At 41.5% G+C, this 22,138-nt stretch overlaps 1 protein-coding gene across 5 annotated transcripts; it reads left to right on the forward strand.

Annotated features, from left to right (window-relative positions):
- Positions 1 to 7,362: 7,362 nt before the first annotated feature.
- LOC135783636 (uncharacterized) lies at positions 7,363 to 20,185 on the forward strand. 5 transcript variants are annotated; one of them, XM_065294388.2, is made up of 8 exons: positions 7,363 to 14,327; positions 15,739 to 15,889; positions 16,155 to 16,356; positions 16,441 to 16,567; positions 16,683 to 16,981; positions 17,071 to 17,156; positions 17,238 to 17,354; positions 17,452 to 17,527. In XM_065294388.2, the coding sequence occupies exons 1-7, from the start codon at positions 13,911 to 13,913 to the stop codon at positions 17,255 to 17,257; spliced, it is 1,302 nt and encodes a 433-aa protein (XP_065150460.1). In that variant the 5' UTR covers positions 7,363 to 13,910; the 3' UTR covers positions 17,258 to 17,354; positions 17,452 to 17,527. The 5 variants fall into 5 exon arrangements, with proteins under 5 accessions (XP_065150460.1, XP_073668045.1, XP_065150461.1 ...); XM_073811944.1 differs by lacking the exon at positions 17,452 to 17,527 and having other exon boundaries at positions 16,683 to 16,971; positions 17,066 to 17,156; XM_065294389.2 differs by lacking the exon at positions 17,452 to 17,527 and having other exon boundaries at positions 7,366 to 14,327; positions 17,066 to 17,156; positions 17,238 to 17,356.
- The last annotated feature ends 1,953 nt before the right edge of the window (positions 20,186 to 22,138 follow it).

Here is a 22,138-nt window from a genome sequence, read left to right on the forward strand (position 1 = left end):
GACCATACATGGAAATCGCACAGGTCGGGGCGCGGGTGCCAAAATGTGCCCCTTCCTTGAGAAAGAAAGTCCTTCCTCAGGGGAATGGACTCTATGCAGGGAGGCGCGTGACGTATTTCCGCTAAAATCTCAGGATGTTCGACAACTTCCGGCTATCATACTGTCCTGCGATATTCAGGAAGCTACTTACCAAAACAGCCGCATTTTTTGTTAATTCGTGTTTACGGTTTTTATTTATATATACAACTTATACTTAATACCATGATGACAACAAAATTTTAATACTTAAAAGCATAATGACATCTAAACTAGGGATGCACCAAAATGAAAATTCTTGGCCGAAACCGAAAACCGAAAATGAGGAAACCAAGGCCGAAAAACTGAAACCGAAACACCGAAATAAATTATTATGCCAATTATTAGTACAAATCCATTTATGACTATCACTGTGTACTAACTTTACTAGGGGTGTATGATAGATCACAAAACTCATGGTTCAGATCACATTACAGTTTTTGAGGCACGGATCGGATTATTTTTCAGATCAGAAAAAAGGGGGTGGGGAAAATCTAATAACAAATAAAGAAATTACAAACATTTATAAAAAAGAACAAAGCTACACATTAATAAGGGCTAACATTAGCATTAGATACAGAAATCGAATTAAATGAGTCATAACACTGTCTTTATTGTATAAATTAAATATATTATTATTATTAGAGCTATTTGTCTCTTTGTTAGACTTAAGTAGGTTAATTGAGGTTACTGTCTCTTCAAATAAGCAGAGACTGGCTTATGACTGTAATCTTTACATACACTTAAGACATAAACAAATGTTTTTATTAGAAAAAGAATACTTTGGAGATAATTTTGTTTATATGTGCCCTGTCAATAACAGAAAGATTTTACGTTCGCTTGTTTGCGTCTCACTCGTGTGTGCACTATTGAGGGCACTTAAACGCGCGCGCACACACAGAGAACGAAGGCGAATCCCAAACAGCGCAGCATAAAAATGTTACGTTGTTTTTCATTGCTTTATTCGGCACATGTATGTATGGACTATACAGTATGAGACACATTTGCGCGACTCTCTCTAAAGTTTACACATCAAGAGTTCTGATCTTTAGCGCCTTTTTGCGGTTAAATACATCCATGGATGCATCCATATACATGTTGCTTCAGACAAGCACGTGCAGGTCGCGGTTTCTGTTTGCGTCATCATAACATTTCGGCCGTATTGTTTCGGGGATAAAAGTCTTTCGGCCAAAAGCCGAAAATGCTCTTTTGGGCTATTTTCGGCCGAAAATTTTCGGTGGCCGAATATTCGGTGCATCCCTAATCTAAACGTATGAAAGTAACTTTTCAAAGGCGGGAGGACAGCACTTCTAGTCACCACTGCTTTGTGCCGCAGTGTACGGCATCTGCTAAATTTAATAGTTTTCTTAGTTTCCACACATTTCCTAAAGACAAGGAAATACAGAAAAAGTGGATAGTTAATATACGACGGGACAATTTTAGAGTAACAACACAGACAAGAGTGTGTAGCCGACATTTCCAAAGTACAGACCTAATCGAGGCTTCAACTCCAGCTGGACGCAGACTTCTGAAGCATGGAGCTGCCCCGGTACTTTTTCAGTGGAACAACTTCACTCTTCCAGCCCCACGGGCCGGAGTTTGGGAAAGGATAGAGCGACCAAACACAGACATAGAGGAAACTGATGCCTCCTCTATGGTAGTTGAATATTTGGACCACGACTACTGCTCCACCGTTGAGCCTGCTGCCCTGGATTTGTCCCTGAACGATAATGAAGATTTGCGTGAGGAAATGTCGAGGATGCGACAACAAATTGAGGAGTTAACCCTCAGCAGCAAGTTTTGTTTGGAGCGGTTTGCTGCCTCCGATGACAGCATTAGGTTTTACACAAGGTAAGGTGAAAATTTCAACTTTGTTTTTCAGATTAATATCAATTATTAGGGCTGTCAATATCAACAACAACTAGCAGATCATTGTGCTTTCAAAGAGTAAATGGAAATGAAAGTAACTAAACTTCAAAGTGACTGATATGGTAGAGTCCAATTTTTGTTCTTGTTAAAGGGATAGTTCACCGAAAAATGAAAATTCTGTCATTTACAAAACAAACATTGAGCCAAATATTTAATTCAAACCATTGTTCGTGGTTTATGCCACTTCTGTTCTGTTTGAGTGCATGAAAGGACAGGAGGGACGACAGACATTCCACATTCAGAGTAATGAGCTGTCTGGTAAAGCAGAGCAACCAAATGGTTGCACATTCCAGTCCCAGCCACACAAGAGCAGAAGCTGTTAACCAGCACAACTGGCTCCGAATCACGTAATGTCATCTAAAATGCACAGAAACAAAAATTATAAACAAATGGGTTTTAAAAAAAGTACATCAGATATTCGGCAACACATTTGTAACTTGGAACAGGTAAGAAAACAACAGTTGGTAGAACGTGAGCAGCTTAAAGGGTAGCAAAGTAAAGGAAATTTTCTGCATCAGCATCCATCACTTCAACTACATCTACATTTCATATTAATATTGTTCAGATTTTGAAAATTTGACACAAACTCCCATTTGTTTTCTAATGTTTAAATAGACTATAAAGAATGCCAACATTCACACTTTGCTACCCTGTATCTGCATTACCACAGTTTCACTAGATTTTGCAGTAATAATGCAGTGCTATTCTTCTGTCTTAACAATAGTCATACTAGCTAAGATAATATCTGTGCTTATACAAGCTCCAGTCTTAACATTCTAACGTATAAACACATATACTGTCAAAACAGAACAGAACGTTCATAGAACAGAACGTTCATAGAACAGAACGTTCATAGAACAGAACTTTCAACGTCACATTTAAGCTAGCAGTCCTACTCTTAGTTGGTGAGGCGTCTCTGCTTTTCTCATAGAGCGGTAGCAATGAGCTCTCACTGAGACCTCATTTGTGTCTATGTTTTTACCTGACACTTTAGGACAACATTAGAAACACATTAAATGACATATGATATCTACTGACGTATTTAAGTTAATAAGTTAGCTTGATGCTGGACGACTCTTGAAAAAAACAGCACGTTATCCTTGCTAGCTCATGCTATCTGAACATACCTTCATAATTGCAGAGATACGACGAAACATAAAACTTGAAACCTTTCTCAAGTTTGCTCTGCGGCGTTGTACTGCACATCCGGACAACTCTTCGCACATCATTGACAATAATTTTGGGCAAATCCAGCAAACAACGTGTAAACTTCAGCGCCTCCGCCATAACTCCGTTCTCTTCTGCGTACACACTCCCCTACCGGAAACTGAAGAGCATCCTTGTGACGAACGCGGAAGTTACGCGTGCATAGAGTCCATTCGCCAGGGAGGGGCTGTCGCGAGGAGCATTAACTCTGAAAACCAATTCCTGGTCGTCCAGTACGGGGCGACTAATAAAAGGCTCTCCTCGTCCTGCCTGACTTTGCACAGTGTCTGTGCGATTAAGCTCACTGGAGTGAATGCGTATTTGCGCATCCCCCGTGGCCAGCTGTGTGTCAGCGCATCCACGCCGAGGCTGCCCACAGTTAGTGAATAAAACAGGCAACAGTGGGTATCGTACGGTGACGCAAATAGATCTATCTGCGCACGACCGAACTTCTTTCAAATTAGCTGGACCGTCTGGGGGTGGAGTCGCCATTCTCCGGGGCGCGCAGCTCGGGAAAGCGTGTCTGCCACTGTATTGAGCGAACCCGGAATGTGAATGGCACGAAGGGACCTCAGATGCTTCTGACTCCAAAGGAGGAGATGACGAGCGAGATGCGACAGGTGACGAGAGCGCAAAAACCGCCTTAACGGTAAATAACGCAACAGTCGCAATGTTGTTGGTGTTGGCTAATACATCCTTCCCTCGCATCTCCATAGCGGAGCGTACAAGTCCCAGATATACAGCGCACCGCTCGCGGCAGTTGGGGTGCTATGCACACCCCTGAGACTGCAAGCCCGTCATACGTGGCTGCTCATCCCGTGCTGGGGCATCGCATGTGCTACAGAATGCCAGGAGACCCGACTCATTTCTTGCTATCAGAAATGCTGGGTCTGACCACGGGGTAAAATAGAAATGACACGCAGGTGTAATGGTTACACGGTGTATGCCATTGCGCCACGCTCTCCTCGAGACTCGATCGTAAAACCAATGCTGAGGCGGTCTCATATGAAGCAGCTCGAGCAGTGTCATAGCTGCAGCTGCTGCCATATGTCCAGGAGCTTCTGAAATTGTTTCAGAGGGACCGCATACTTCCCTCGAATTAAACCGACGCAAGTCAGAACTGACTGGTTGCGCGCTCTTGTAAACACGCCAATTAGTCGATCGAGTCTATTTCCATACTGAGAAAAGGATCCTCTGCACGGGGCAAAGTTGCTCTTTTCCCAGTTGACCTGATGACTTAACGAGCGAGATGCTGAAGCATTAAATCTCTGTGTTCGCGCACGTCTGCCAAGAACGAGCTATTATAAGTTGACGTAAACATAAGCAGAATGCGAACAACGCTCTCTCTCGGAGATTTTAATGCCGTGACTAGCACTTTCATGGAGACACGGGGAGAGAGAGACAGCTCAAATGGTGTACTTAGTATTAATATGTCCACTCCATGAACGCAGAGCGAAAAACGGTCTAAGGCGAGGGGAGATGGACACATGGTCTATGCTGCAAACCGATCTGAATATTGAAATACGAGCCTCGGCGTATCATCCTAAAGGATCACATTAGTAGAGCCGGTGCGTAAATAAATCGGTCGTAACCCACCGCGTATTTTGGGTACTATGAGATAAAGGCTGGAAAAACCCTATCATCATACTCGGTAAGAGGGACCGGCTCGAAACGTCCTTCGCCAGCAGGACATCGACTTTTGCACGCAGTACATGTGCATCGGACGCTTTCACTATAGTGAAACGAATGTCCGAGAATTTGGGGGAATGCCGGTAATTGTATTTCATAACCGAGGCGGATAGTGCGTAAAACCCAACGAGACGGGCTGGGAACTGAAGCGAAGCATCCAGGGACCGTACGAGGAGAATTAACGACACTACCGAAGTACCCGCAGTGGGGCAGCGAAGCGAGACAGATAGGACTGCCGGTGCGTCTGCTGTGACAGCATAAACATCTACAGTATGTGTGTGTGTGAGACACTGACCTGAGCCCGCTGAGGGTGACGGTCGTCTGGTCTCCTCTGCGGAGAGCGCAGACTCCGATGAGGGTGCTGGTGGTCCGGTCTCCTCAGTGGAGAGCTCGGACTCCTCAGGACACCCGCTGGCGATAGAGGAGAGGTAGGGTGAGCAGGTGTATGCTCACGGCTCTCTCGATCCTCCGGAGACCTGGAGAGGAAAGAGGAATGCACTCTTATGTGTGGTTAAGTGGGTACGGCTGGACAGCCGGTGGAACATATGCAAAACAAGGATTTTCCACCCGACCCTCTACCGGGGGAAGGAGCGAATCACTGTCTCCTGAAGAGTGATCCTCTGCCACTCCGGGTCGCCCGTCTCTGGCCACTTAATCTCCCGATTTTCACGGAAAGCGGCTAAGCGGGCGGGGCGAGCTGCTGACGACCGGTTCCCCTGCGCTGCCGAGATGGGGTCTGAGGAGGGGAACGGAGGTGGCCGCCGCAGGACGCCGACGGCGAGAGGCAGACTGAGGAGCCGGCGTTGGTGGACCAGGGCAGCGCTCTTCCGCCGGGGCACGACCTAGGAGATCGCCTCAGTCTGCGCAGCGGAGCTGTACGACTCCCCGGGCTCGCCGAAGAGGCCGGTCTGTGAGACAGGAGCATTCAGGAAGTTGTTCTCGTCTGCGTCCGTCATGTAAGCCAGACACAGCCAAAAGTGGCGATCTTGAACCACTGTGGTGGACATCGCACGACTGAAGGTCGCGGCCTCCCTTGTAAATCTCTAAAGTCACTGCAGCAACGTTATTGCGTGCAGGGCTGAAGCCGCGTCTCCGCATGCCTGATGGGCAGCGCCCGTAACCGGACGACTGTCTATACAAACACGAGAGGGAAGGGTTGGGTGGATCCCCGTCCTTATAGCGGCTCCGTTGGTGAGGGAGGTGAGGGGTGAAAGCTGAACGGCCGAGACGGCCGCAAATCACGTCAGCTCTTCGTGCCGTCGGGAAAGGCAGGCACAGGAGGTGAGGACCGTAGAGGCCCGGGCAGCACCGAAGTACCAATCATGTGGGCGGGACGGTTCGGGCGGAGAGGGATTAACCCCTCCAACTCTACCGTCTTTGCCGCTCGAGCGGGCACGGCCGCCATCTCCGGGACGACTCCCCCTCGGAGGGAAAAAATGGGCACCCCTCTGATGCTGCAGAAGTGACAGGATCAGAAGGAGGTCCAATGGATTCGGCAGAAATCGCAGAACACGACTCTGCAGTCTCCACCGGAGCCTCAACCGGCTGAGGATGAGAAGGCCGGTAGGTGAAGGACGCATCCTCCGTCCTACTCAGCGAAGTGATGCGAAGAGCGTCCTGCGAGCGCTTGACAGCCGCACCATGGCAGCGTTCAGCACTGCAAAGGCGCGGATGCCGTTCCCGTAGAAACGACAGTCGTCTCCGCAATCCAAGAGGGTTATGCTCTCACAGAGAGAGCAAAAGCTCTCCACGAACGCAGCCTCGGAGTGCTCGATGCCCAAGCACGAAGACAGCGCTCGTGACCGTCACTGGAATCCCTGTACTTCTCGCATCCAAGATCGCACGGAGGAAAAGCTATCCTGAAAAGGACGCTGATCTCCGAATATACGAGAGAGTGGCTGTCTTTAAAAAGACACAGAGCTCTCACGTATCACTCTTTAGGGAAATCACTCTTAGGTGCTCAGCTGATGATGCACACAGCGAGAGGCAACGCACACACTAAACTCAAAACAAAAAAGATGCAGAGCAGTGGAATACTGCGAGCGTCCGCTGTGTCAGTACTGCTTGTCAATCAACTTCAGCAACCGTTCCCAGAAGAGCAGAGAGTAGCTTCTCAGTAGCAGATAATGCCGGCTTTCGAAGCGAAAAAGCTAATTTCCATATTTGCACCTGTGGCTTATATACGCACCTGGCGGGGCGGCGCCAGCATTATGCAAATATCTCAATGCCAAGTTCTTTGGCGTTTTAGTAGAGTACGAAGCAGATTGGTCTCTCTAAATATGAATAACTAATATAATCAATTATTTATTAATGATCACAACCCCCTCATTTAAATTAGCTACATATTTTGGTGTTGGAATGCGGGCATGATTAAAGTAATGTAGTGAATTTAAAGGAGGGGCTTATAATAATTAATAATCAACTTATATTAATTATCAATAATTCATATTTTAAACATTCTCTACCATCCCAATTTAAGCTCCCATTCTTTCTGTGTTTTTGAAGCTTTGATTGTGTTTATAATGGCAATACAACGTGTTCATGTTTCACGTGTAAAAAAACGTAGAATATTTCACAAAATATACTGAATATATATCTAAATAGCGCTCTTTTCACTGTCCTCAAAACAGGCTGATGACTTCCTTGTTCTATGAAGTCCCTCCTTTAGAAAACGTAACAATATCTGATTGTGTAGTTTGTTTGGTGTTTTGTGATTCAATAGCAGCTTAGCTTAGCAGAGCCGTTTGAGCCAAAGCTGGTGACTGACGTATTCCTGTGGGCAGAGTTTAGTCCAAAAACTGTTTTACTGACGTCATTAAAGCAGGAAGTAGAGGGCTGTAGTCCAAACCGGCCGTTCGTTGTAGGTTTTGAAAGAGGAATTCTATTAAAGAAAATATATTGCCTGGCAGTGAACTTTGAGGACAGGTATTATTTATGCTATTATAGCAACATTACACACTAATTAGGCTTTAAAAAATGGGATCAGGAAGAACATGACCTTTAAGGGTATCAAAGATGTGCTCAAAAGTTAAGTACTTAAAATGGGTTGTGATCAATAATAAGTATGTGGATCAAATAAATGATGAGAAAATCTTGAATCTCACATATGTCTTGGGTGTCTGGCCAACACTCGTTCAGCGAATGTGTAGTAAGACACTATAGACCAGGGGTGTCCAGACTTTTTTTTGTGGCGATCTACTTTTAAAATGATAGAGCCGACAAGATCTACCTGCTAAAAAACACGGTAAATTATTTTTTATAACACTTAACATGCATGTTAGGACTATACCTCTACATTGACTTTAGGGCTGTTACCATTATTCAATGATTTTTGACTTGATTTCAACTACTCAAAAAGAATAGAGTACATGTCGAGTATTCCTTAAAATAGCGGAGATGCGGTTTAGTGAAACAAACTAGAAAATGACAACAGTATTAGAAGCATATAAAGTAGCGCAACGCTGCCTCGCCCTCTCTCTCTCTCGTTTGCTCGCTCGCACGCGATCAGCTCCTGGGTGAAGGCAAGATTGCGCATCCTGGTGAATTGCGGAAGTTAGACGACTGAGCTGCAGCGGCCTGGCATAAGATTTATAAAAACACATTTGAAAACACATAGAAAAAAACTCAGAGTAATTGTGAAACATGCAAGTATTTTAAGACCATAATGCCAATTTTGCGCATGGAGCAGCAGTTAACTTATGTGCGATCTACCGGCATTGCCCTTGCGATCGACTGGTCGATCGATGTATTGGACACCCCTCCTATAGACTATATATGGCTCTCGGAGAAATTACCTCAGGTAATACTAATCCGGTGCGAAAAGACCAGCTGTGAATATACACACAAATTTTTTAATTTCCTGTAATTGTGCAAAAAAAAATTCAAATATAGAAAAGCTTAGAAGCATTCACCTGCATTCTAGGCTGTGGAACAAGGCAGTGGCAAGTCAGTTCCTGCATACCACGACTCAGACTTTACAAAAAAGGTCAAAATCACTTCTCAGGAGCACAGAACTATTTCCGAAATTGACATTCTCCCCAAACCGAAATTAACTAAAGCCCTATTCGGACGGGATTAGTTTTACGGGGGTAGATGGAGTAATGTAACTTTACCACACGACATCTGTAGTATTGATGTGAAGTGAAATCATAGGCGGAGGGTGAATTAACTCTAGGGTAAGGCTACGGAGCGGTGCACATAGAATGGGATTTTTGAATTCCACTTCACATTAACAGGGCTCGACATTAAGGCTTGTCCGCTTGTCCGGGACAAGTGGAGTTTTTGTAGGACAAGTGTAAGAGAAAATTAGTTGTCCTACTGGACAAGTTAAATTTCAAACAATGTTACTAAACGTTATGTGCCGTTAACGACAGAGCAGAATGCGCAGCGCAAACACAGAGCGGAATATTCAACAGAGAGCGCGGCACGCTGACACACACACGTTATTGTTACTAAACAAGCTGCGCGCGCATGAAACCTGATCGCCGAACACGGAGGGGCGGGAGTCGCGGGACGGCATGGAGTGGAGAGTGATGAGTCTTCAGGCTCCGGCGTGAATATAAATGACTTAACTGTGTGTCAAAAAAGCCGATTTAAGTCCGTATTTTTCTCTTCTAACGTTCGGTAAAAACAAATAATGAGCTTAAAATCTTGTTTAAGAATCTGTTTTATAACGAATCTCCACACAAACATTACAGCGTAAATGCTACGTTTAAGATTGATTTGACATATAACAGATAATCTAGATACATTTACCCTAATACGTTTTTTAAAACATGGTAATGTTTTAATGTTTTGCTTTAGTGTTTTAATGTCAGACAATCATTGAATGGGAAAAAAGGAAGAGAAAGGCAGCCGATATAGCATCATTCTTCAGAAAGAGTAGCAAGAAGCAGCCAAATGAATCTTAGTAAAATACATTTCAGTGGCCTAAATTCACATGATTTTCTGGTCTCTATAGTTTTTTCAGCAATGGGAGATATAAATCCTGGTTTGAGTAAATTCCAATAGTTTTTGGAATTAAATAGTTTAAAAAAGCATGAGGTTTAGAGTTTAGAGTTTATTCACATTTCACACATTTTACACATACATATATTCATATAAACTTAAGATGAGCATGCATGTGAACTGGTCCCCAAAGAAGCTATCTAAAGCTTATAATAGGGGGCCATGACAAGCCAAGGTAGAAAAAAGAAAAGAAAAACAAAAAACAAAAATTAACAAAAAAAAGTGTGGCCAACATATAATACATTTAATACATCACTTTCATACAACAAAAGGAAGGAGATCCCATTTAACAGATACAATTTGTTTAACAGTTTACCTTAAGGTTGAGAAATTTATACTGACATACATGCAGAGTGAGAAATAGTACGTACATCAGGAAGATGTATACAAGTTTAGTAATTGTTTCTTGAGGTTTTGTTTAAAAGAAGAAATAGAGCTTGAGGTTTTCAGACTTTCATCCAGCTCATTCCAGATTCGCGGTCCCCGGGTCACTACACTCATGCCAGTGCTTTTTAATCTCCGTTTTTTACCAGTAATGATATGCATGTTTCTAGTGAGGTAAGTGTGCCGGGGATAGTGGATTGGAACAAGTTCACATAGTCTGTTATTCAAACCAAAGACCACCTGATACATAGTACATGCATTGTGAAATATATTATATTCAGTTAGTCTTAAAAGACCATACCTAAAGAAAATAGAGCGAGTTGGCGCATTGAAGTCAGACCATGATATGGCACGAATAATTTTTTTTTTGTAGAATTTCTAATTTTTTTAAGTGAGTTGAATAAGTATTGCACCATATAATATTGCAGTAATTTAAATGTGGTTCAAAGAGAGTTTTATAAAGAATAAGTAGTAATGCGTGGGGAAGCAGGTGTCTAAGCTTAAGGAACAGACCAACATATTTTGATAGCTTTTTGACAAGATATTCAATATGGTGTTTGAAGTTTAGGTGATCATCTATAAAGACACCCAAGAATTTCGTCGTCTTCACTCTTTTTATTTCCTCTCCCCTTATTTTGATCGTGAAATTTAAATCCTCGAAATTAAGTTGTTTTTTATTTGGACAGAATATTATGTAGTTGGTTTTTCTAACGTTTATGGATAGTTTATTTACTTTGAACCAATTATCCACATTCTGAAGCTCTTTGTTAAGTAGTTGTTGAAGTTCAAATTCATTTTTATGTGATAGGAACAAGTTAGTGTCATCTGCAAAGATTACTTTGTGGAGAGTCTTTGAGGAATTTTCCAAATCATTAGTGCAAATAATAAAGAGTAGAGGACCTAATATGGATCCTTGTGGAACACCATATTTAATGTATTTGTTTTCTGATGTCTGTTCGTGAATAGTTACATATTGTTGCCTCAGGTGTAAGTAGCTCTTGAACCAATTCAGTGGTTGGCCTCTAATTCCATAATGATGCAGTTTGTACAGTAGTATAGTAAAGTCGATGGTATCAAAGGCCTTTGAAAGGTCTAAAAATACACCAATACCACATTCCCCCTTTTCAATAGCATCATTGATCTTTTCAGTAAGATCAAGGATCGCCATGCAGGTGGTGTGTTTTTTTCTAAAGCCATACTGGGATGGGTTGAGTATGTTTAGTGTATTAAGATAATTAATAAGCCTTATATAAACCACTCTTTCCAATGTTTTGGAAAGAGTTGGTAAGATGGATATGGGACGGTAATTTGTTATATCATTTTTATCACCAGATTTAAAAATTGGAATTATTTTTGCAATTTTTGTCATTTTGGGAACAGTTCCTGTAAGCAGTGAGAGATTAATACAGTGTGTAAGTGGTTCAATTATTTCTTTGGCAATACTTTTTAATATTTTACTACTAATTTCATCTTCTCCAGCAGAATTTGAGCTCTTCAGAGCCATTATGATATTATGCAGTTCAGTCGCGTCTGTAGGCTTTAGGAAGAAGGAATTTGGATAGTTGCCTGACATATATTGTTTGTAAGAGACATTGTATAGTTGAGTTAAGTTTTTTGAAAGATTAGCCCCTATTGATACAAAGTAATTGTTAAAATCATTTGCAAGATCAGTTTTATTAATTGTGTCTGGGAGCACAGTGTCTTTATGGCCCCTATTTAAAACATTATTAAGCACTTTCCATGATTTCTTGGAGTCTCCCTGCGAATTTTTGATAAGTTCACAATAGTGACTATATTTACTTTTCCTGATTATATATAACAGTTTATTCTTATAAACATTGTATTTAGTTTTATTCTCTATATTTGGTTTTTAACATATATTTGGTAGAGTTTATTCTTTTGTTTGATGGAGTTAAAGATTGCCCTTGTTAGCCAGGGTTTGTGTTCTACCCTACTGCGTGTGACAGTTTTTATAGGAATGGAGCAGCGAATAGAATCTGTTATTTCATTTACCAGGGAATCATATGCAGTGTCAGGATCGCAGCAGCAGCAATAAACAGTGTTCCATGCTTTAGCTTGCAGACTTGCCTTAAGTTGGTATTATGACTATAAATTGTATGTTAATCTCAATTCATTTTAATTAATAGCAATTGTATGTTATACATTATTCTGATTAACACACCTATAATACTTAAAAGTATTTTAAGGTTGGATAATAAAGATTTTATGTGCCACCCAAGAGTAACTGCTGGCCCCTGCCTGGCCACCCCTATGAAAAATCCCTTGCTCCACCACTGATTAGCAAAACACAAAAAAACATTATATTATAAATCTTTACCTGGACAAGTGAAACACAAATTTACTTGTCCGAAGGACAAGTTCCTCAAAAAGTTAATGTCAAGCCCTGCATTAATTTATTATTTTTTTTATAAACACGAGATAAATTGACATGATTGGTGCTTTAAACGCAGTGTCAAGCTCATCAATGTCAGTTCTAGAACACTAGACCAATCAGAAAAACACGGGGGCGTTGCTGGTTTTCTTTCAGGCATAACACTTTGTGCTGCTTTTTAAAAACAATTCACAAGTAGTGCTCTCACATTTAAAACGTAAACACACAGACTGTCCATACAGAATCAAACTTAAAAAGCAAAACCAAATTTAATTACTTTTCATGGCACCAACCTACACCTCCAAGCATAAACGGCCCATGAATTATTTAAAAAAAGTGCAATACGTTCAGAAACTAATGTTAATTTTAAAATAAAGCAGGCATAGTGTATGGTTGACTTGGCATGGCAGCCAATAATAATAAATATTCATTGCCTTACCTAACAAAGTAAAATCCTGCAATTGGAAACGCATCACATTTGTTGATAATGTCTTTGATGTCTTTGATGTTTAATTTTGTTGTTATGTCGCTCTCAATATGCAGCAGACTCAAGGACGAAAATCTCTCCTGGCTCATGGTTGAACGCATCCAGTTCCTTACGCCTCGCATTGCTGAAAATGATCTCTCACATGTTGCAGTTCCCACCGGTAAGGTCCGCAACTTCTGGATTGCATTTTAAAACCGCATCAACACTCCTTGCTATGACCAAGTTATCGGGAGTGAGAAAATACCAGAAAATTTAAAAACGCCTGCAGCTTTCAAAGCTGACGTGTGCAAGGTTTTGTAATGCATCGCGATACATCGTATCGTGCCCCATGTACCGTGATATGTATCGTAACGTGAAGCCCTTGCCAATACCCAGCCCTAAACACGAAAAACGCAGAACAAATCCATCTTGAGATTGCTTAAAGTGCAACTTGAAAGTTACTTTTTTTGTGAGATAAATATATAACCTTGTATGAAAGTACCATATAAAAATTAAATGCGTAATTAAAAATTTTTAACAAGACTCTGAGCGCATAAATTTTGTAAAAAAGGTGACTGTTTCTAAGACAGTTCTCAAAATCCCGGGTTTTTTCAACAACGCGTCATATTACGTAATCAGAGGCGCAGTGTCTGACAGGCTGTACCCTGGCTCAGTGCAGAGTAGGTTGGTATTCAGTGAAAGCAGTTGCAATTTGGTGTGTTCTCGATAGTTTTGGTTTTCGGTTTTCTGTTTATCATCGTCATGGTAAATCGTTGTGTTTGTGGAGGTTGCACAAACTCCAGTCTGTCAGGACATCGCGTCTTTAGTTTTCCGAAAAAGACCAAGGAGGACGGCGGTGTCTTCCGTGCCTGGGTGCGTTTTGTGCAGATGAGGAGACGGGATTTCACTTCTGCATCTGTATCGAAAAACGCGGTAGTGTGCAGCGTTCACTTTAGGCCGGAGGATTATAATGACAGCGATATGATGGAGCTCAACATGGGCTACCGAAGCAAAAACTTCGTGAGACTCAGAGTTGGTGCGGTTCCTTCGGTGCACGCAGCACGTCCATCAAGTCCGCCTGGTCCGTCGTCGTCAGCATGTGGTGATGGCGCCGGCGGGAAAAAGGATGATAATGGGTCTGTCAGAGGTGCAGCTGAACGAAAACGCACACTGTGCACAGTAAGTCTTGTTTTTAAACATTATTATTATAATAATTAGATAAAACGTGATGTGTAGCTGCGTGGTCACCGTGATTTCACCAAGTAAAAATGTGATCCTGGATCTACGTTTTAATTAACACAGTCTCATCCCATGTCGTCAATATTTGACGACACTTGACCATTCGTCATATGTTGACGCGAAGGGTATACCTTTCGCGTCATTTTTTGACGAACTGGGGCAACACATCCTCACCCCATGTCGTCAATATTTGACGACACTTGACCATTCGTCAATATGTGACGGGGAGGGTATACCTTTCGCGTCATTTTTTGACGAACTGGGGACTTCAATACTATTACGTCCGTTGCATTCTCTTTCCTATTTTCTTACCATTTTCGCGTCGGTTTAGGGTTAGATTACGCAAAATTAAACAGTGTACGCGAAATTAAACAGTGTACGCGAAATTAAACAGTTGTCACCTGGCGTTGGGGTTAGAAACAGTTGTCACCTGGCGTTGGGGTTAGAGTTAGGTTTGGGTAGGGATGTCATTATGTAAATCTAACCCTAAACCGACGCGAAAATGGTAAGAAAATAGGAAAGAGAATGCAACGGACGTAATAGTATTGAAGTCCCCAGTTCGTCAAAAAATGACGCGAAAGGTATACCCTCCCCGTCACATATTGACGAATGGTCAAGTGTCGTCAAATATTGACGACATGGGGTGAGGATGGGTTGACTGGGGACTTCAATACTATTACGTCCGTTGCATTCTCTTTCCTATTTTCTTACCATTTTCGCGTCGGTTTAGGGTTAGATTACGCAAAATTAAACAGTGTAAGCAAAATTAAACAGTTGTCACCTGGCGTTGGGGTTAGAGTTAGGTACGCGAAATGAAACAGTTGTCACCTGGCGTTGGGGTTAGAGTTAGGTTTGGGTAGGGATGTCATTATGTAAATCTAACCCTAAACCGACGCGAAAATGGTAAGAAAATAGGAAAGAGAATGCAACGGACGTAATAGTATTGAAGTCCCCAGTTCGTCAAAAAATGACGCGAAAGGTATACCCTTCGCGTCAACATATGACGAATGGTCAAGTGTCGTCAAATATTGACGACATGGGGTGAGACTGGGTTGTTTTAATCAGACATACCAAATCGTACCCTTAACTCAAACCCTATTTTAAACCCTCAAATTACCAACCAAGACCCATTAACGTTACCAACAATGATGTTGATCCCGGATCACATCATAATTTCTGAAATCACGTTCACAGTCGCGGTCGTGCTTAACAACTTATCCACATCACGTTTCATCTAATTATTGAAATCATTCTTGTACTTTCAGTTTGACAATATTATAACGTGTAGTTACAGTTTAGTTACGTTCTACAACTAATTCATATTGTATTTACATGTGGTTTTGTTAATAAGTTGTTGGGAGACTTGGAAGGTAATCCGTCGACAGCCAGTGCTGCAGTGCTTGCTGACCCAGAGGAGGAGGCTTTCTCTCCACTGGTCCCTGTGTCATCAGTGCATGACTTTGGCTCACAGTGTAACCTGAGACCTTTACATCGTTCATCAGGTACATTACCAGTAGTCATATCTAAAAGTAGTTGTACATAACACCATCTGTTTACAAAATGCACAAGGGCAAATACATAGTAAAATATTTCTGTATGACGCACTTTTTCTCATTTTCATTTTGAAAGCACTAAATTAACACATTTAGATTGTGTGACAGAGTTGTTGTTGGATTTGACAGCGGTACCTAAGCAGTGATATGCTGTTACACATTTTTTATAAGGTAGACCTGTTTTTCTATAAAGCTGGACCTGTTTTTGTTATAGCTGTTCAGGCACAGCCCAAGATGGTTAGTGTGGGGACTCAGACAAAAACATCCGCTCCATCTACCAGTCCTGTGCACAGCGATGATGATTCATCCTCTCTTTTCATGGACGAACCTGATGATGTGTTGTGGACACCAGAAGGTGAAAAGACAAGTGATTCATCTGAGGAGGAAACACTGCAGGAAACTCCCCCTGATCACATGTAAGAATTTATTTTTTTAACTTTAGATTATCTGTATTAACCAAATTATGTCAAGTCAAAACATAATGTCTTTCTTTTATTCAGTGCTGCTGACAAGTTCATTGTGTGCCGAAGCCAGCTGATGTCTCTCTTTACAATTTGCCCAGCCTGTTCTGGAAAAACGCAAGGAAATGTTGAGAAGCAGGAGGGAACTTTTTTAAAAGTAAAGCAGGTAAGGGCTGTTTATTATTATGTAAAAAAACTTCCCAAACTTGTATTTTTTATTTTCTTTACATACATTTGTTTTTATGGTATAGTAATTTTTCCCCTTTTTATACATTTCTTAGGTCTGTGCAGCATGTGGGTACCAGCGTTTCTGGCAGAACCAGCCAATGCTGCATCGCAATATGCCAGCATGCAACCTCTTACTGAGCGGGGCAATACACTTTTCAGGTTGCATGGCTACCCAAACCATCAGGATGTTGAAACTCTTTGGGCTTCAGTGCATCACTGTCAACACCTTCTTCCGCCATCAGCGATTGTATACAATTCCTACTGTCATTAAGGCGTGGCAGAATGAACAGGCAGGAATAATAAGAGATCTGAAGGAGATGAGTGGGGGACTGATCCTGTCTGGTGACTGCAGGTTGCACACTTATATAGCTTAATATTGTTCAATGTATTATTTTTGTGCTTAAATACTTAATTAAACTGTTCTTGCCATTCGTAGGTCAGATTCTCCTGGCCATTGTGCAAAGTACGGCACATATTCTTTGATCGAAGACCGAATAAACAAGGTTTAAGATGTTCAGCTTGTACAGGTAAGTTCATGTTATGAAACACACATATCAGTATCACCCATCTCATGTAACATAGTGACATGGTGAAATGTTTTTATACAGAGCTCAGAAGTCCCAAGTAGCAGCTGGTGTGAGTTAGAGGGTCTAAAGCGCAGCATAAGGTTTCTGACTGAGCAAAATATGCAAGTGTCAGCCCTCATCACAGACAGAAATCGGCAGGTAAAGACACGCACATGTACACACAAAATATTATTCTGCTGACTATATTTACAGCTTAAATTTTTTTGTTATCTATGTGTTGTGTCCCATGTTTTAGGTTGCCAAATGGGTGCGGGAGGAGTTGTGTTCAAAGGGAACCAACCATTTCTTTGACATATGGCATATTGGCAAAAGTAAGTGTATAGGTGTTTTATTTTAGGTTGCCTATAATTACATTTTACTTTTTTAACATTTTGTATGTGTCTGTTCTGAAACAGGTGTAGGGAAAGCTTTGGATGCTGCTGCAAAGGACAGGGATTGTGAAGATCTGAAGCTGTGGAGGCCAGCTGTAATTAACCATCTCTACTGGACTGCAGCTTCCACTCCTAATGGAGATGCAGATGTGATGGAGGCTAAGTGGAAAAGTATGGTCAACCATGTTCAGGACATCCACGTACATGACACTCCTACGTTTCCCTGCTGTGCACATCTACCTCTAGAGGGGGAAACAAGAAACAAGGCGTGGCTGGAACCAGGTACAACCTACTAGGTTCATTATGTGGCCGCAAATTTATAGAGAAACATCATTGGGCTTGTTTTCCAAATAACGGCTGTTTGACATTTCAGAGACCTAAGTCTAAAATACATCTGGTTATTTCTTGCATACTCAACATTCACATTATCCAGTGTAAGTGCACTACATACTCATTTTAACATAATTTCATTGTAAAAACAAAATGTGTGTTTCTGTAGGATCAACTGTAGCAGTTAAACTGGAGAGTATAGCTTCTAGAACAGCGCTGGTGAAGGATGTTCGTCAGTTGTCCCCACAGCATCAGACCTTTTCACTAGAGGCATTTCACTCTCTCATGCTGCACTTTGCACCAAAACACACTGGTTTCTCCTTCCTTGGAATGTACAGCCGGTTAGTATGTTATGATGAAAGAATGAGCACCCTCTGAAACTAATGCATGCCAGCCCATCTTTCATTAAATTTGCAGCAAATGATTACAAGCTTATTTATGTCTGAACAACAGCATTGCATAAAGCTCTCAAAAAATAAAATAAATTTGAATCACCACCACTTTAAAGGGCTTGAACAAAGAAATTAAAACCTTGGCAATCCAAATTTCTTCAAAACTGCATTATCTTGTTGTACCCTATGAACAGGTAGTAGGAATGTTTTATATTTTATTATACCACGGGTCTGTTGAATGCTGCATTCTGATTGGCTGAGAAATGTTCTATGGGTGTTGATTATTTTTCTGTAAACCGCATACCTAACTTTTCAAATGTCTTAAAAGAGCAATGTTTGTGGTAACCGTAGTATAAGCGGAATAATTGACTCCGGTCCTTTGAATTATTAAAAAATGATGCACACCCGCGGTGTAACGGCACTCCGCTTTGCGTCGTGCCGCATTACCACCTTGGTGTGCATTATTTTCTTATAATTCAATGGCCCGTCGTCAATTATTCCTTACATATTCTCTCACTATATATATTTTTTTTCCACATTTTCTGTGTGTTGTTTTTTCTTCTGGGTTTATTCACATATGTACAACTTGTAATGGGTAGAAATTATACTTTTTTTACAGACTTCTCCTTGCGGCCCTGCACTTTAACCACAACTCCGACAGACAAGATGCTCAAACCAGTGATGGTGAGGCGCGTTATGCTGTTCGCTACCCTAGGTTCCGCAAAGGTGGCTGGGTAGTCCGTCCTGTTAAGGAAAAGCCATCATACAGTAAGCAGTTTCAGTTAGTTCTTAAATATAATTAAGTAAATCAGACCACGAGTCTGCAATGACTGATCTAAACTTGTGCCTCCTTCCCCCAGCATATGCATCATCCTTCATGGAGTCTCTTAGAGTGGAATATTCAAGGTCACCACAGAGTCTACGAGAATCCAGCACTGTTCTGTTTTTAAATGCACCTGCACCCCTCTCCAGCTCCTACCAGAGGATTGACAAGGATGAGGCTGTTGGCTTATATAAAGCACAGCATTCAAGATTCAACATACAATAACGCAGTGGTTCTCAAACTGGGGGCACTGAGGTGGTACCAGGGGGCCCCAGGTTAATGCCTTCTTATAAAATAAAGGGGCGGTTTCCCGGACAGGGATTAGACTAGTTCTAGACTTAAACACTTTTAGGAGCTCTCCAAACTGAAAACAACTTGCACTTACATATCTTAAAATACATCAGGGCCCTTTGTTTTACCTCAAAATGCACACAAGTACTGTTTTTAGTAAGGCATGTTTGTTAAAACTAGTTATATTTCCTAATTAAACTAAGGCCTAGTCCTGGATTAAGCTAATCCTGGTCTGGGAAACCGCCCCAAAAACATCATAAATCCTGTGTAATTAAACCTCAGAAAAAAAAGGCTACTAACCAATACCACTACAGTGTGTGTGTGTGTAATGTAATGTTTTGTTTACTTCAAATTTTAAGTTTCGCAATGTTTTGTGTCATACACTTTCTTTGGGGGGGCACGAAGAGATGCCAACAAAGTTTGAGAACCACTGCCTCCCAAATTACTGAAGTTACTGAACAATTATGAAATGCTTTTAAACGGGTGAGATGGTGTATTTCTCTCTAGGTGCTACATAAATAAAAACTGCATTTAATTTACCACACATGCAGATCTGCTTGGTATATATTTGATGTAAACTATGGTAAATTAAGACAAATAGTAATTTCTTTGTTTTATTCATCACCAAAATGGGGCCATTCAAAGCCTTTATAAAGACCACCTTCCTCCGGAAACTGGCTTCTAATAGCGGACACAACACATGCAGGTAATGGCTTTCTGATGTGTCTGCCCAGAACACCATAGGCCCAGCGGACAACCTGCCTGTATGCTGTGTAGCGGTACTGTCTGGAGATGGGGACAAAATATGTAATTATTGTCTTATAACAGTGGCATCAAAAGTGTGATATACACAACTTGTAATTAAAACAAATTCATTCAGATTGTTTTAATATTCAAATTAGTTAAATTTACAATCCCTTACACACATCAAATTAGTTAAGTTTACTATCCCTTACACACATAGGTACTACATAAATTGGTAATAGTAAAACATTATCTCTGCCCTAAACCTACTCATTTCTGCTGGCATGGAGAGGTCCATGTTCCTGTCTAAAGTGCATGTAGGCTATCTGTAGCACATATGGATTTAGACAACACGCCTCAAAGCCCGGATGCAGAGTCAGGCACTGTACTTGAAGTCTGGGCGTGATGTTTTCCACCAATGCCCAGTATGCATCCAACTCCCTGCAGCACTGACTTTCCTCAGCTGTGACCATAGGCACACATTTCCCACACAAGCACCTATTAAACAAGAACGGGTTTCGGGTAAATGCTCCTGTCCCTCTCCGGCTGTGATGAGAAACCGCTGCATCACGTAACGTAAGTGGGGAGGGATATTAACGAATGACATTACACCTGCTCAACACTTACTAGTTTATGTTACTGATAGGTAGCAACACTAGATGACCAGTACTTTCTTTGCTATTGCATGATTAATGATGATAATCTGTCCAATTTTATGATCTGATCACATATTACATCTCGTTACCTGACGTGTATGAATCTATAAACACTGATCTCTCACCATGAAACCTGCCCAGTTCTCCACTGGTTCTCATCACACCACAACTCAATTTGTCTCCTTTGACCGACCTGTCTAATCCTGGCTTGTCCCTGCTCTCTTGGCTGCATAACTGGATCATAATTGTAAGGCTGTGGTCCGTCATATGAGTAAGAATAAACATTTACTACTTCCTCAGCATCCGAAAAACTGTCATTGCGATCCATCGTGCACCTCTCGTGATGTCACTTCCGGTTTGGCGGTTTTTAGAGGCGGGTCTAAAATTTTCTTACAAAAATGACCCCAGAAGCCTAATTAGTGCATTTAGAAAAATATTTTTTTAAAATCTATTTCCTACAGTATTTTTCTGTACTTTGAGTGAATGGGTGGTTTAACTTTCAAGTTGCTCTTTAAGAGACCAGATGCCTCAACGAACCTGCGATAAGGTGGCACAGCGAGTTCAGAAAGAGTAGAGAGCAAGACCCTAATTGAACTCTTTACAGCGGTTATGTTTTTCCATCGAAATGCCCATCTCGTGTCGTTAAGTGCTGTCAGTTCCACTTTAACTGTGCAGTGATGGAACCAGCAGCTTGATTTTGCTTAAAGCAGTGACACTGCTTTCTCCCTGATTGCTTCTGTCAGACCCACCGGCCATATGAGCGGTTAACCTATCTCCTAACTTTTCAGGCTTTTTTGGCCGACTGCAAACTTGAATTCGACGTGTTGTTGATCTGATCTTGAGTTTTGGTTTTGAAAAATGTATGTATGTAAGCGCGAAACGGATATGTGTCATAAAATATGAATGTAATAAGTTTTAATATTAATTAATTTGTAATTAAAGTAATCACATTTTTTTTATTTTAAAACACTGTAATATATTAATTATATAGGCTTTCTCTATGAAAAAATATAAAAAATAATAACTTCATTTTTGCGCACAGCATTCAATAACAGTTCTCACAGAAAATCTCAGGAGACAGATTAACAGTTAATTTAAGTTTATTTAAAAGTGATTAACAGCAAAAGCTTGAGGGTGAAATGATATAGTTATTTGGCGTAGACCCCGTCCGTAGTTTGAATCTGGGGATCGCAGTTTCATGCAGTTCCTGCCTGAAGATGAAGGCAGGGGTGGAGCCTCCCCCCCCCGATGTATGGACAGAGCCGACCTGAAGAGGTGCTGGTAGGGAGGGTGGGTTGTGAATCCTGACGTCAAT

Source organism: Paramisgurnus dabryanus, chromosome 2 (genome assembly GCF_030506205.2).
Source record: "Paramisgurnus dabryanus chromosome 2, PD_genome_1.1, whole genome shotgun sequence".
Taxonomy (NCBI): Eukaryota; Metazoa; Chordata; class Actinopteri; order Cypriniformes; family Cobitidae; genus Paramisgurnus; species Paramisgurnus dabryanus.

What these genes read in the sequence shown, in the direction of transcription:
- LOC135783636 (XM_065294388.2), top strand. Translation starts at nt 13,911, where the DNA reads ATGGTAAATCGTTGTGTTTGTGGAGGTTGCACAAACTCCAGTCTGTCA. An exon ending in ATCCTGTCTGGTGACTGCAG is followed by an intron (nt 16,982 to 17,070) that starts GTTGCACACTTA and finishes TTCGTAGGTCAG; the next exon opens with ATTCTCCTGGCCATTGTGCA. An exon ending in AAGATGTTCAGCTTGTACAG is followed by an intron (nt 17,157 to 17,237) that starts GTAAGTTCATGT and finishes GTTTTTATACAG; the next exon opens with AGCTCAGAAGTCCCAAGTAG.